This window comes from Suricata suricatta, chromosome 14 (genome assembly GCF_006229205.1).
Source record: "Suricata suricatta isolate VVHF042 chromosome 14, meerkat_22Aug2017_6uvM2_HiC, whole genome shotgun sequence".
Lineage (NCBI taxonomy): Eukaryota > Metazoa > Chordata > Mammalia > Carnivora > Herpestidae > Suricata > Suricata suricatta.
In genome coordinates, this window is record NC_043713.1 from 281,851 (window position 1) to 296,698 (window position 14,848).

Below are 14,848 nucleotides of genomic sequence, written 5' to 3' on the forward strand. Positions count from 1 at the left end.
CCCCCAGGGCTGAGCGCGCTCCGCCCCATCCCGGCCGCGTGTTCCCGCTGGGACTCAGCCACCACCCGCCTTCGGACTGAGGGCGCTCCCCCTGGCCCGCGTCCACCCCCGTGCGCCCCGCATCTCTGCTCCTCCCCCGGGTGCCGGCTCCCGTGCGGAGGGCTCCCCGAGGCGCCGGAGTCTGAGGAGGGGTCGGGCGCCAGCCGGAAGCCGCCTCGGGGTCCGGGAGCGCCCTGCTCCGGAGTCCTTCACCTCCTCTCCTCTCTTGCCAGGCTCCGATGGCGGAGGGCTGCACCAGGTAGCAGCGGCGATGTGGGGGTGACCGTCATCGCGCGTTCCAGGAGCCCGTGAGAGCGGAGCGGACCCGGGCCGGGGGGACGTCAGTCGGGATGGAAGCAGAAGGCTTGGATTGGCTTTTGGTCCCCTTGCACCAGCTGGTCTCCTGGGGGGCCGCCGGGGCCATGGTGTTCGGCGGGGTCGTGCCGTACATCCCCCAGTACAGGGACATCCGGAGGACTCAGAATGCCGAGGGCTTCTCTACCTACGTGTGTCTGGTGCTCCTGGTGGCTAATATTTTACGGATCCTCTTCTGGTAAGTTGGCAGCTTTTTATGGGGGTACTTCCAGGGTGAGGGCTTTCTCTTTTTGGGGTTTCGGAGTGGGGGGGTGGTACAAGTGTCTGCACTTCCTAGGAAGGAGCTGGTGAAATGCAGGGGATTGTCTCCCAGGGAAAATGGTGGGGTTGGAGTGGAGAAACTTACCTGTAATCTCCATGTCTGCATCTTCAGTTTTCTGTCATTAACACATTATGAGATATTTTTCCACGGACTTCTGGGTGCTGGATAAGGTCCTAGAACCGGGTCCCTGTTCTTCGAATTTGCACGGGAGTGGCAAAAAGAGAAAACCGGGAAAGAGCATGTGATTAAGACTAAGAAAAAGCGATGAGTTGTGGGAAGGGCAGGCCACTGACTGGGGTCCCTTGTCTGAGCCTGACCGCTGAGCCCCTTAGGAGGGAACATCTGAGTCTGACTGAAAGAGTGCCCAGGGACCATGTAGGGGAGGCTGTTCCCTCAGCCTTCCTGTTGTGTGTATGGTTTGGTTTTGTTTTAATAGGAAAGTCAACTTTCTGGATAATACTTAAGAGACTATTTTTTCTTGCCACTCCCAGGTCAGCTTCCTCTTATTGTCATTTGCATTCTGGTAAGGAACTGGAGGTTAATTTTAACAGTTGCTGTAGTGAGACGTGTTTGGGAGGGGGAGTTCTTAGAGGAAATTAAATGAGGTCTTATAGTCTCATTCTAAGACTAAAAATGTCTGGAACTTTCCTTTCCTCTCGATTGTCCCCAGACCCTTTGCCAGCACAGATAGGAAGGACGCTCAGGAGGCTGTGTGGTCTGGAGGCCGGATGAGGGCACCAGGCCGGGTCCAGAGGGCTGCTTCAGGCTCCTTCTGACTTGTTGGTTACTGAGTAATCATGCTTTTTGCTAATTCTTTTTTGAAAGTTTATTTATTTATTTTGGGGGGGGCAGAGAGAGGGAGAGGAAGAAAGAAAGAAAATGAGCCGGGGAGGGTCAGAGAGAGAGGGAGAGAATCCTGAGCAGGTTCCACACTGTCAGTGCAGCGCTTGATGCGGCGCTTGATGCGGCGCTTGAGCTCATGAACCGTAAGATCATGCATGACCTGAGCTGAAGTCAAAAGCCAGACTCTTAACTGACCGAGCCACCCTGGTTTTCCTGCAAATTCATTTTTGAGTCAGCCTGTTGAGGTATGATTGACGTGAAATAAAGCGCCCACTAAGTGCACAGCTTGCTGAGTTTTGACAGTGCCCCCTCTGTCACCGTCACAGCCCAGAGATGACTTTTCTGAGCCCCCAAGTTCTCTCCTTTGCGTTCTACCCAGCGGTGGCCCCGTTGCTTCATGTTTACCCAGTGTTTGCCCCTGTCTGGGGCTCGTAAAAGGTGGGCTTTTCTCCCAGGAAAATTTCTCACCTCGCCAGGTTTCTGTCTGGGCCGGGCTGCTTTGGTAGGAGGAGGCTGTGGGTGCTTATTGGTTTTCTCTTTGGCACAAGTTGAGAGACTCCATTTTGAAGATTCCTCTTTCTCCTTTGGCTGGGGACAGAGATCACTCACCAGAGAGTGACACATGGCTTCCCTTTTCTGAAATGGCCTCAATCCAGTCTAAGGTTGAACGGAAGCAGGTCCCAAAATTAGTTGCCTCTGACCCGTCCTTAACGCTGAGCGCACTGGAGGGCGGTCGGGGAGCCCCGCCCCCTCCGCCGCCTGCCCGGTGTCACGGGGTCAGGCTGGCAGGGGCACCTCATGAGGCACCGGAGCAGGCTTTCTCTGGCAGTGGAGGGGAAGTGGCTGAGGTCAGCGTCCCTTATGGGAAACCAGAGCAGTTGAGAGGCCTTTTCCTTAAGCATGCTTATCCTTCCCGATTGCAAAAGAGAGGGTAGAATATCTACTCTACCTCCAAACATAGAAAGTAATGTCTTGAAAGCCAAGTCACCAGGGCCTCTGGTTTTAACTAGCATTTAATGCATTCGGACTAGGAGTTCTTCACTGCGGGGCCTGAGACTTTGAGAAAGAGTTTTGCACTCTCTCCTGACACAGCGCAGTGTGGTCTTTTGTGATTCTAAATGTTGTCCCCTGGCCAGTGTACTTCTGCACATCTGATGGGTCCTTTCCCAGAGTCAGCACCCTGAGGTGTCCTGGGTCTCTTCGGGAGTTCTGTGGCCACCATGTGAACGCCCAGGGCCGCCTTCGGGCCGAGTTCCGGAAGACTGGTGATGTGTGGGGTGAGGGGGGCTGGCGGAGGGCGAGCGTCTCTCTGGCCTGGGCGTGTGCTTTCCCTGCCTTTCCCTAGGGCGGTCCTGGGGTTCACGTGGTGAGCCCCAGCAGGCAGGCTGGGCTCCGTCTCTGACTTCTGCCTGCCTGGGCCTGAGACCCGCTCCTGGGTCCTCCGCCAGGCTTCCCGGGTGGGCAGCCCACGTGATCTAGTAGGTTTGGAGGGTTTCCCGTGTCACAGACAGCGGTGCGGATGCGGCGGGCTTTACGCCTCAGCAGAAGCATTGTACTGCGTACACGTGTACGGGTCACGGCAGGCTCCGGGTGACACGGAAGCAGGGTCTACACCAGACTGGTGCAGAAGGCAGCCCTGGACAGTGTGTTTCGTAAAGCTGGCTGAGAGCACAGTCCTCGGAGCTCCAGTCTGGGAAGCCCCCTGCGGTCCTGCAGGGGGGCGACTGGGGCTCGTCAACCCCAGGTTCCCGAAACTGGTGGAACTCTACTGCCTTATTTCTTACCATTCTTTTTTTTATGTTTATTTTTGAGAAGAGAGAGAGAGTGAGCAGGAGAGGGGCAGAGAGAGGGGTACGGAGTTTCTAAAGCCGGCTCTGTGTTGACGGTAGAGCACCCAACGAGGGGCTTGAACTCATGAACCGTGAGATCATGACCTGAGCTAAAGTCTGACGCTCAACTGACTGAGCCACCCAGGTGCTCCAGTTTCTTGCAATTCTTAATCATCCTTTTACAAAACTAGCATTCAGCAGACTATATTTTATAAAATGCTGATGTATAGTATCTAGCCTCTGGCGTCAGGAGAAGCCAGGAGAAAGGCTAACTGATGTCTCGTGGCTAATATTTGCAGGTTTGTGATTTTGCAGAGAAGAGGAGGGAGGGCCCAGGGTGCATGGGTGATATTGCAAGGCCTTCCCAGAACTTTCTGTGTTCGTAGAGGTGGCTCGGAGAGGTAGTTCTCCAGCTCCATTTGCACTGGATGAATACACTGTATCAGAGGTATGGTCATGTTGTATCAGAGGTGTAATACATTGTACCGGAGGCAGTGACATTGTGTCAGAAATACGGGAACACTTTCAGATGTAGTAACACCATGTCAGACGTGGTAACTTAGTACCAGCAGTGTAGTCATCATACCAGAGACGTAGGAGGCTGTTTCGGAGATGTATTAACCCTGACTCAGACCCACAGTAAACAGTGTAACTGCGCTGTGGTGACGTGGTCTGGACGGTGCGCCGAGCACGGCGTTGTGTCAGCGATGCGGAGGGCTGTATCTGAGTATAGAAACCCCTTATTTGGACTCACAGTATGAAGTTGGAGACGTCGTAACACTGGGCCAGAGATGTCACACTGTTGAGTACCTCGTAACAGGTAGTAAGGGTGTGGCAGTTCGTGTGACACAGGGAAGTCGATCCACAACTTACTTCCCCTTGAGCTTTTCTCTAGTACTTTGAAGACATGGAGAGGGTGTTCTCTGTAGAAACCTCCGCTCAGGCCCGGCGAAAAGCTGCCTGTCCCCTTCAGCGTGTATCTTCCTGGGGGCGAGACATATGTACTCGGCGGTTAAGGGAGCATCCTTTTATTTATTTTAGTTTATTATTTTTTAATTAAAAATTTTTGATGTTTTTATTTATTTTTGAGACCGAGAAAGCATGAGCTGGGGAGAGGTAGGGACAGAGGGAGACAGACCGAAGCAGGCTCCGCTCTGACGGCAGAGTCTGAAGCCAGGCCCCAACTTGAGCTGCGAGATCATGTCTTGAGCCGAAGTCGGACACTGAGCCCCCTGAGCCCCCAGGCTCCCGGGCACCCTGGGGGAGCCCGGTTAGACCGCTGTGTGAGTGGCAGGCCCTCTGCCTCTGCTGGGCCGTCGTGTGCCCTCAGAAGGAGCTGTGTGGGCCCATTCTCAGGGGCCGGAGGGGCGCTTCCATGACCTCCCTGTCTGTACGGATTAGTAGCATTAAAGGAAGGCAAAAGTTAACTCATCTGATAAGTAAAAAATGGTGTCTTTGTATTTTAATTAGCTTATAAAAATTACTAATGACATTGAACTTTTTTTCATATTTTTTCTCTTGTATATCTTTTGTGGAAAGTTGTGCTTTTTGAAATTTTGTGTCTTAGCCAGACACAAAATTAAATGGTCTGGTTTTCATTGTAAACATTGAGTTCATCTGGATTCGATTTTTGGTGTATTTTTTTATGTTTATTTACTTTAAAAAAAATTTTTAATGTTTTATTTATTTTTGATACAGAGAGAGACAGAGCATGAGAGGGGGAGGGTCAGAGAGAGAGGGAGACACAGAATCCGAAGCAGGCTCCAGGCTCTGAGCTAGCTAGCTGTCAGCACAGAGCCTGACGCGGGGCTTGAACCCACGAACCTGAGATCTGACCTGAGCCGAAGTCGGATGCTTAACCGACTGAGCCACCCAGGCGCCCCATGATTATTTACTTTTAAGAGAGACAGCATGTATGATGGGGGAGGGGCAGAGGGAGGGCGACAGAGGTTCCCAGGCAGAATCTGTGCCATCAGCACAGAACCCAATGTGGGACTTGAACTCACACACCATGAGACCATGACTTGAGCCCAATCAGATGCTTAACCGACTGAAGCACCCAGGCGCCTCTTTTGGGGAAGCGGGAAGCGCAAACCTTGATTTCTTTGCCCAGTTTCTCTGGTCTTTGTTTCTGTTGCGTATTTAACACATAAAAGCGCCCTTATCACATGACAGCCAGAGCCCTAGTCGTCGGCGTTGTAACTGGAAATGAGCTTGGCACGAGAGGCCCCAGGGTAGCACATCTTCTAGTTCTCCCCAGCCTGCTTGGGAAGGAAGCATCTCCAGTCTTACTAGGCTGACATCAAACTTCTGTCCCCTCGTCAGGCCTTCAGCCCCTGGGGCCAGCTAGGATCCAGTTCCTGGAAATGACTAGAAATGTGACAGCCGCACTTCACAGCAGAGACGGGGCTCAGAGGCAGTGGCGCACAGGTGCGAGGGCCCTGGAGCCCGTGGACGAGCCCAGCCTGTGCCTCTGACCTAGAAAGCCCCAGGGCACTGTCCCCCTTTCTCCTGCACCTTCTCTTCACCAGGCCTGGTCATCAACCCTTGCTCCGGTCACTTAGCATTTCCGCGCCTCTCCTTTGCAATCCCAGGATCCCAGGTGAGCCCACGTGACATTTCCTGGGGAGGCAGGACGAAGCCGGTGGTCAGGGAGCCATCTGCTGCCTGTGTCCTGGCCTCTCTGCCCTTCCCAGACCCAAGTGGCATGGGCCGTGGGCCTCTGTGACCTCAGGCTTGCTCTGTCCTTTGCTCAGAGGACATCGCTGGGCGCTGGCGTTAGGAACGGTGCGGAATGCTGGCCCTGGCGCCAGTGTCTCAGTCCCCCACTCTGCAGGGGACATCTGTTTTTCCTGGTTGCTTGACCTCTTGTGGGAGCCTCAGCTGATGCGGCTCCCCTCCAGGGGGCACATTCTCACCCGCGAGGCCGGCCCCTGGTGGCCATGGCCAGTCCACCCCAGAGGTGCTGTCTGCTCTCTCCTGAGAAGTGTCCGTGGATCAGAGCTCGGGCAGCGAAGTGTGCTCACAGACGTGGTCGTGAAGGTGCAGACTCGGCACTGGAGCCAGGGTCGGTCAGGTTCTCTGCCTCAGGGAATGTCACTGTGTCTTTACCTTGCAGGTGACATTTTCTTAATGTGTGGCCACACCCTTGAAAGATGTGCTCCTTGCCGGGAGGGAGGCAGTCTCTGATCTTGTCCCTTGCTGCAAGCCGGCTGCTGAGTTTTTGTCCCGATTTCTCATTGATTTGGTGCAGTCCCTTCACGCAGCAGCTAGTGCGCAGGCTCTGGTGTGGTGTCTCCGGGGTCCCTTAGGGAGCTCTGCCTCAGCTCTGTGTTGTGGGCGTGGTCAGCGCCTGGTGAGTGGGAGGGAGGGGGAGGTGGGGCCCAAGGCGGGTCTCTGTGTTTCCTTGTTTCCGGGAGCAGCCAGGGAGGTCACACTGCAGGGGCTCCTGACTTAGGTATGCTGACCACCAGCCCATGTTTTGGAAATCCCCTTCAGGCGGTGTTGCAGGCAGAGCTAGTGGGATTCCTGCTCTAGGGTAGCTGGGTGAGACTTGGGGGTTGGGGCTTTAAAGAGCGCCATGCCCTGGCCTTGGAGATGGTGCCCCCGCAGGCCTGCATGGGCCTGGACCAACGTGTCATGGCTCTGGTGGCTCTGGTGGCTCTGGTGGCCGTGGCAGGGTCCCCAAGCTGTTCTCAGCCCCTGGGGTTCGGGTTCTGCCAATGGACCCATCCTGTGCTAGTCACTTGATTGTGGTCTCGCCTCCCCGAGCACGTGGCCCAGTTGGTGAGTCGGTCTGCCATGGGAAGAAAAATCAACAGGGATGATGTGAGAGCCGGGCTTGTGCCCGGGAGAACCGGGTGGGGCTGGGGGCTCAGAGAGGGGCGCGAGCAGCCAGGCTCAGCGGAGGCCTGGGTGTGGAGGGCAGCTGGGCAGAAGGGGTTGGGTGGGGGGTCAGGGCCTCAGGTTGGGAGGTGGGGTGTGCCTTCAGCTGTCTTTTTCTCTAGGATGGAGGGGTGCCCTGCCCCCCTCCTCACACTGTGGGCTGCCCCCCCTCCCCCCGCTGGGCTGCTCACACTGTGGGCTGCTCTGGCCTGCGGACCATCATCTTTATCAGGAGGCAGGGCTTCCTGTCATTCCTGGACTCTGGAATGAGTCTTCCCAGGGAATCAGGTAGTCTAGAGGCCGGGCCTCTTACCTGGTGGTGGCTGAGGCCTCTGGGGAGGGTGTCGGGCACCTGGCTGTGCAGTGAGGGGACTGGGAGCCCCATTCACACCTTCACCAGTGGCTCCTGGGGAGGTGAGTGTGGCTCTGGAGAAACCGAGCACATGATCCTGAGAGTGTCCCCGGCCCCTTCCCACCCAGCTCTGTGCACCATGGAGCCCAGAGGCCGAGGCCGTCAGTGCCAGAGGCTGTGACGATGTGACACCCTCTGGGGGCTGCTCAGGGTGTGGCCGTGGGGGGCCTTGGTCGGGACCTGGGCCGGGAGAGGCGGGGAGGCCCCTGGTGTCCGGGGCCCTCCTGACGCCGTGGTCTCTTTACTCCCCAGGTTTGGAAGGCATTTTGAGTCGCCGCTCCTCTGGCAGAGCATAGTCATGATCTTGACCATGTTACTGATGTTGAAGCTCTGCACCGAAGTCCGCGTGACAAATGAGCTGAACGTAAAACGCCGTTTCTTTGCAGGTTGGTGATCTGCACCTTTGGGAATAAAGCACTGAACCAACAAGCGAAACTCGTCCTGTGTCTGTGGGCGAAGTTAGAGCCGCAGTAGTGGTGCCTGAGCGGCTCTGACTTCCCCGAATGCACGGCTACGTGCGGCTGATGTCAGTATTTGTTCTGTCAAATGTTTAAGCATTTATAATGTGAGACAATTCAAGATAATAGTTTCTTCCCTGGAATTTGGGCGAGTTACTAACTAATCTTAATGGGTCACCATCCGCTGTGAGTATTACGAGGGGATTCTGAACCGGGACAAGGTCAGGTCAGAGTAAGATGCTGCCCATGGCGTGGTCCACGGGACACCCTTCAGTTTACCTTCACCCGAGGCATCCCGGGTCTTCCTCGCGGACCCTACGAAACATTCACCCAAAGCCGTGCTTCTGTGAGGCCGGTGGGTCGTCCCCTGGCGCTCGGGCAGGATGAACCGCACGCTTGGCCCGCACGGCTCTGCGACTTTTTGTGGCCCAGAAGACAGAAAATACTTCTCATTTCTACCCTTTCCTTCGCAAAAGCGCTTTCTGAGCCGATGTTCTGTGTTTGAACACGCAGGAGAGTTAATGCCTGCCTTCTGGTTTGCCTCCTGTTACTAAATTGAAGACGGCTCTCACTTTGATTTTGTCTGAAATAGTGTGTGTTTAATCTCAGCTGTTGCTCAGAGAAGTGTTTTTTGCTCGAGTTTGTTTACGTTTGGGACCCCTGTGGACCTGCGGTCTTGCCCCTGCATTTTTGTCCTGGATGGCCATTTCCTTTCCGTTTGGGCAGACTCCTTCCCCCAAGAAGCTTCTGTTTTTAGAGGTGAGGGTATGCTAATTTCAGTCTTTGCAGAAAATAGGTCAGCCTCCAGCTCTGACGGGTCGCCTGGACCAATAGTGTCACGTGAGCTATGACGACCAGCACTGTCCGCTGCTGTTGTGTCTCTGTTCTTCTTCCTCTGTGGATGTGTCCTCATCTCCCCTCTTGTGATCTGGGCAGTCACACCAGAGGTGGCAGCTCGTATTGCTAGTCTTGCCCTGATGGGGCGCATCGGCCGGTCCCTTGTGAGGGGAGAGGCCGGCCTCCAGCTGCTGTCCCACAGCAGGCTCCCTGCGGGCGCGGCCCCCGCCCCGTCTGTGATTGGTGGACCTCACCTTCCCCGGACGCAGGGTCTCAAGGCCGCCTGCAGGCGCACTGGTGTTGGGGTGTGTCCCTGACGCTGCTCCTGACCCCGGGGCAGAGAGGAGCTGGGACAAACATGTAAGCTTGGTGTCCTGGGCCTCAGGCTTTGAAACATGAGCCTGGGTTTTGTGATTTTATGTGAAATGGTGCGTAGGCTCCAATGACGGAGGCTGCCAGACACAGCAGGTACGTGAGCATCCAGGCCCTGTCAGCAGGAAGCGGAGCCTCTTGTGGCCGCCTCCTGTCCCGGGGTCCATTCTCTCTTGACTTCTAGTGCTCTGTATAGATTCTTCCAGAAGGAGTGTTTCTGTTCTGGTTAACTGGAATGGATTGGTTAAGACCGTAAATTCTGGTTTCCAGGGACAGGGCTGCAATCTGAATTTTAGCAAGGGACCCTCTCTGCGAGGAGCAGATTCATGAAGTCCACTTCCGTCCACACCTGGGAGTGGGACGCGCCACCGCACGGCTCACAGGGGCTGCAGGCGAGTTAGTGCCGAGGCCTCGGTGGGGAGGTTGTTCGGGGCCGTCTGGATGGACACAGTGTCCACCTGGGCCTGGAGCCTGGGTCGGGGTGGACGTGCGGAGGATGTGATTCTGGCTTTGGCTGTGGGGGAAGGGCTGGGAGCCAAAGCAGAGCAGGGACATGGGGACTCGGCCTCATTTTCCAACAGGGACATGGGGACCTCGGCCTTAAGGAACCAGATTCTCCCAACAGGTTGAACAGGTTGAATGAACAGGATGTGGGCTCAGCCTCACCGAGTGGACAGGCTGAATGAACAGGATCTGGGTTCCTGCCTGGAAACTTCAGAAGGAATATGCCCTTATTTTAGCCCAGGGAGACCCATGTCAGACTCCTGGTCTCCCAAATCGTGAGGTGGTAAATCTGTGGTAGGCCACCGGGTTTGGGGGGACTTGGAGCAGCAGCCCTAAGGGCTCCGGCGTCTGGGAAAACCAGGTGCAGGTGTCTGCCAGTGGGTGTTGGCAGTTGACCGAAGGGCAGGCTAGAAACCTGCGGACATGCAGGTGGGCGGGGCTGTGGTGGGCTCTGGCCTTGCGTGGGAGCTGCCATCCACCGGCGATAGGTCTGCCCGGCCCGGCCGGCCTCCGCTCTGCTGGGGCATGGAGAAGCAAGCCTCCGACCCCTGCGCTCCCTGCTGGGCCCCAGACAGTTTTGGGGGAGAATCCACCCTAAACTCCGCATACTGGGATCTGGATACAGCGTTTGAGAATTCTCGAGATTCATATTTAATTCTTGAATGTAACTAGGTTTACATGTGTTTGTGTCCACCGTGCAGGGACACAGAGCACACTCCTCAGGGAAGCTTATTTCCCCTCCTCTGCCAGAGTCGGGGGGCGGGGCATGAAAACACTAACCAGTTCAGGGGGTAGCTCTGGGACCCCCCGTGAGCCGCTGCGCCAGCCTCGCTTCCTGGAGGCGCCCAGCGGGGGCGTTGGTGAGGGTGCTCCCCCGACTGACCGGACACATTCAAGTAATTTACGGAGAAGCGTTTTAACAGCCAGATTTCAGCGTTTGTCTTTTATAGAGGTTTTTAATTTTGAAGGTCACAAGTTCAGCTTGGAGGTTGAGGTTAAAGAAATAAATGGAATTAAAGGAGAAAAGCAGTTGGTCGCCAGACGAACACGTGATGTGTTATCTGGCTGGAAAGAGCAGGACGTGCTCCTCGTCGACATTTTGGGGGCGAGAGAGGAACGTAAAGTGAAAGCAAAGAGCTTTCCCCAGCTGTCAGAGGTGACCTGGGGTTCCTGCTGTGCCCTGGCTCCTGCCCGCGGTCAGGCGGGGGTGGACCCGTGGCCTTCGGGGGGCAGAGGTCTTCCGCAGAGGCTGCAAGGACTCGCCGTGGGCTCCACGGCGGCCGTGAGGTCCATGTGGATTGCGTGTGCTGTGTGTTTCCTTTCCATCGCTCGTGTTTTGCCGAGGAGAACTTCAGACACACGCAGACTCGGGGACAGTGTGTCCAGCTCCCTGGGCAGCCACGCCCGCCTCCAGCCATCCCCAGGCCTGTTCACGTCGCCCGCCTACAGTTTTTGAAGCAAATTCCAGACATACTCTGTAAATAGTTCATACTGTATCTCTAATAGCACATGGATTAAAAAAAATAACCATAATACCGTTATCAGCCATAAGGGAGGAATCCCTTAATTATCAAAGACCCAGTGGATGTGTAAGTTTCCAGCCGCCTCATCACGTCCCAATTCAGGTCTGGGTTCTCTCCTCGAGCCGGAGTGAGCCGCACACTGTGGTCACTGCAGGTTCCCCCTAACTCGCCTTGTTCCTCAAAACGTGTCTGCTGTTCACCCAGCGCTCTGTCCGTGGCCTGCGTGGCACGCCCAGGGGGGTGTGGGGGTGCGGAATGCAGATCAGCCACCCTACCAAACCACGCCTCCGTGGGGACGAGACTCCTGGGGCTGCAGGTGACGTTTGAGAAGCCGGCCCGGAGGTGGCCCTCGCCAGCTTCTGTGGGCCACACCCCGTGGTGGCCATCGCATCTTCCTGTCTCCGGGATGCCCTGTGAAAACAGTTTAAAAGAGAAGTGGATCAGAGGCCTGGTCACATCTAGGTTTGGCTCTTTTTATGTTTTGCCGGACTTGTTTCTTCTGCAAGGAGGCACTTCCTGTGACCTTGTCGGTATTGGATGTTGGTGGAGGGCGCCCCGTGCCTAAACCCCGTGATTGTGGGGCTGCTGAGCGTCAGCACTCGCCTGTTAGCTGCTGGGCTTCTCCGAAGAGAAACGTCCCCGGGAAATGCCGTTGTCTGCTTGGAGTTACCTGGTGGCATGATTTCTAAGTTAAAGCCGGGTCATTGCTTCTTTCTCTTTATTTGCCAGTTTTCAAACTTGGTTCCCCAGCGTCTTGCAACAGTGTTCACGTTTGTTTTTCCGTTATTCTGAGTGTATCGGTTTAGACATACTCGATGGCTTTGCCTGATTGCTGTTACTATGTTTCTTCGAGGCCCCGTTGGCCCACTCGTCTGCCAGTGGGAGCCTCTTCGGTTGGCTCTTGACCTTGGTGGAGGCGAGCGGTCCCTTGGAGCCATGTTCTTGGCGTGACAAGTTGCTCCGCGTGCGTCATCTTCCGTCCCTGCCCCAGACTTGGCATCAGCCGTCTCTCCAAGGAGCCCTGGGGCCCTGGGCTGTGGCGTTCGGAGACCACGGTCTGGCCACTGGCACAGCTGTGGGATTGGTGGTGGTGTTTTGGCTTTTTCAGTGGATGGAACTGGGAGATTCTGCGGCAGGTGAAATGGGCCAGGTGTGCGTCCTGATGCCTCCTGTCGACTCGCTTCTGTCGCGGCCCTGACCTTCCACGGGCACGGAAGAGCGACCCGCTTCCCTCTCTGCTCGCGGGGTCTTGCTGAGGGGCTCTGGAGCGTTGCTTTATCGGGGGTCCCAGGATGACACGCTCTTACCGGCTTTATCAGCGCAGGGACCGTGCGCACTGGGGGCTTACGTGTTCCTTCTTCAAGGGAGAAGATGGGCTGTGACTCCGAGTCAGGGGGTTGCATTCACGTGACACTCACTCGGTTCCAGAATGGAGGTGGCTGGGGGGCGGGGGGGATGAGGAGTGGCTGCTCCCAGGGATGGGGCTCCTTGTGGGGGACGGAAGTGTTCTAAGACTGTGGCGGTGGTCCCACAGCCCCCAACATGCTCAAACCGCTAAATTGAGTGGATCCTTTACAGTATGTAGTTACATCTCCAGGAAACTAGAAAATGTTGGGTGGGGAGGGTCACATGCCATTTGACAGTGAAAGCCAAGGACTTCCCCCACCCCGTGCAGGAAAATGCTTATCTATAAACCATTCTGTATTTTCAAGGGTTTATCAACGTCCCTGGACGGAGATTACTAACCCTTACCTGCCCCGCCCACAGCTGGGACCCTGATGTAGGTCTACTCTTTCTTTGCCCCAACCTCCTCCTGGTCCCCCGGTCTCTGTAGGGCATCCTGGGCGCCACCTGTGGCCATCGCCCCCACCATCTCGAGCACTGCAGCGGGTCTCCTGCTGTGACAAAGCCAAGAAATCCCTCGGAGCGGCTGAGCGGACAGCTCTCAGGCCCTCCCCCTGCTGTCCCCGAGCTGTCCTCTGGCCTCCAGGATGGCCACTTCTCCTGTCTGAGCTCGCCCCAGACTTCTGTCCCATCCGGTTCCGTCCCGGTCTCTGTGGCTGCTCCACAAGGAACCCCCAGACTTGGGGACTTGCAAGGACAGCGGTGGTCCTCACGAGTCGTGCTGCTGGCCGCGTGCTAGGGCCTGGCTTCCTCCCGCTTCTGTGTCTTTCTCCCTCTATGTTCCTCCCTTTTTCTCACTCGCTCACGAGTCGGGGGGTCTGCTGGGACATCTCCACGCGGCCTTCCCACGCGGCCTGAGCTTCCTTGCAACATGGCAGCCAGGTTGCGGGGGACGCATGAGGGAGAACCAGGGAGAGCCTGTGTCCGCGCTCTGCTCTTGGCGACCCTGGGTCACTTTCCCAGAGTGGAGCGGTCATAGGCCCCCGTAACCAAGGGCTGAGGACACGGACGCTGCCTCCGATGGGGACAATGTGGACACTTTGCTGAGGCTGCTTCTGGACCTTAGTGCCTGGAGTTTGCGTTCAGAGATGCCTGAAAGTCTGTGACTGTGGACGATGCCCCTCGCTGGCGTCTCGTCTCCGGGCCGGCTCTCCTCCAGTCTGTCCTGCACGAGGGTGATTCTCTAAAGCACAGGTCTGATTGCACTACTTTCTAGCTGGAAAACCTTCAGTAGCTAGACTCTGTCTTCTGGAAAGAGTCTGACGAGGACTGGAGACCCCCAACCTGACCCACGCCCCCCACCAGCTGCTGCCTTCCCTTCCCGTCCTTGCGCTGCGCTCTCGCGCTTCTGGGCCTCCACCCTGGCCTCGCCCTGCTCTCGCGCTCCTGGGCCTCCACCCTGGCCTCGCCCTGCTCTCCCGCTCCTGGGCCTCCACCCTGGCCTCGCCCTGCTGCCTGGTGCGTTTCCAGCTCGTCTGCTGGGTGTGACCAGGCCTGAGGCCAGAGGGGAGGTGGCGTGGGGGTGTCTGAACTGCACCCGGAGCAATGCTGAGCAGTCAATGTCCCCTTACTGTCCCCTTCCTTCCCTCCCTTCTGCTTTGGGGCCTGGATCTTTAGAGGAAGTGTCAGTGAACGGTAGCCTTGGCCTCAGTCAAGAAATCGATGTAAAAAGCCGAGGAAGTCCAGCTGAGCCTGGGTGCCCGGCGCCCAGGGGTCCCAGGCGCCCAGGGGGTCCCAGGCGCCCAGGGGTTCCCAGGAGGGGGTGCTGCTGGCTCAGGAAAGCCGCACACTGAGGGGCAGCGACCCCGCGTCAGCAGGGTCTGTGGGCGTCTGCTGTCCCCAAGCTCATGTAGCCAGTCTCGCGTTTTCTTTTAGGTGTTCACTTGCAAACTGTCCATTTGTAGGTGGAGCCTGCCTCTCCTGGGGCAGGTGACACACAACCGTCCCCAGTTCTGTGAGTCCAGTGCCTCCCTGAGGCTCACTCTCCATCCGGACTCCACCCTGCGGGGGCCCTCTGGCCGAGTCTCCCGGGGCCGCGTCCTTGGGGGGCTTCTCAGGTGGGGCTGGGCTGCCGGAGGAGCAGGGTCCCCCACACGGAGGCCTCG

At 56.7% G+C, this 14,848-nt stretch overlaps 1 protein-coding gene across 3 annotated transcripts in view; it reads left to right on the plus strand.

Moving 5' to 3' along the window:
• Window positions 1-14,848, plus strand: part of SLC66A2 (solute carrier family 66 member 2) — a 47,547-nt gene that overhangs the window by 209 nt on the left and 32,490 nt on the right. For all 3 annotated transcript variants that reach the window (XM_029921309.1, XM_029921310.1, XM_029921312.1), the window contains exons 2-3: window positions 273-592; window positions 7,898-8,031. In XM_029921309.1, coding sequence (XP_029777169.1) covers window positions 390-592; window positions 7,898-8,031 — 337 coding nt within the window. In that variant the 5' untranslated portion in view covers window positions 273-389. The remainder of the gene's footprint in view (window positions 1-272; window positions 593-7,897; window positions 8,032-14,848) is intronic.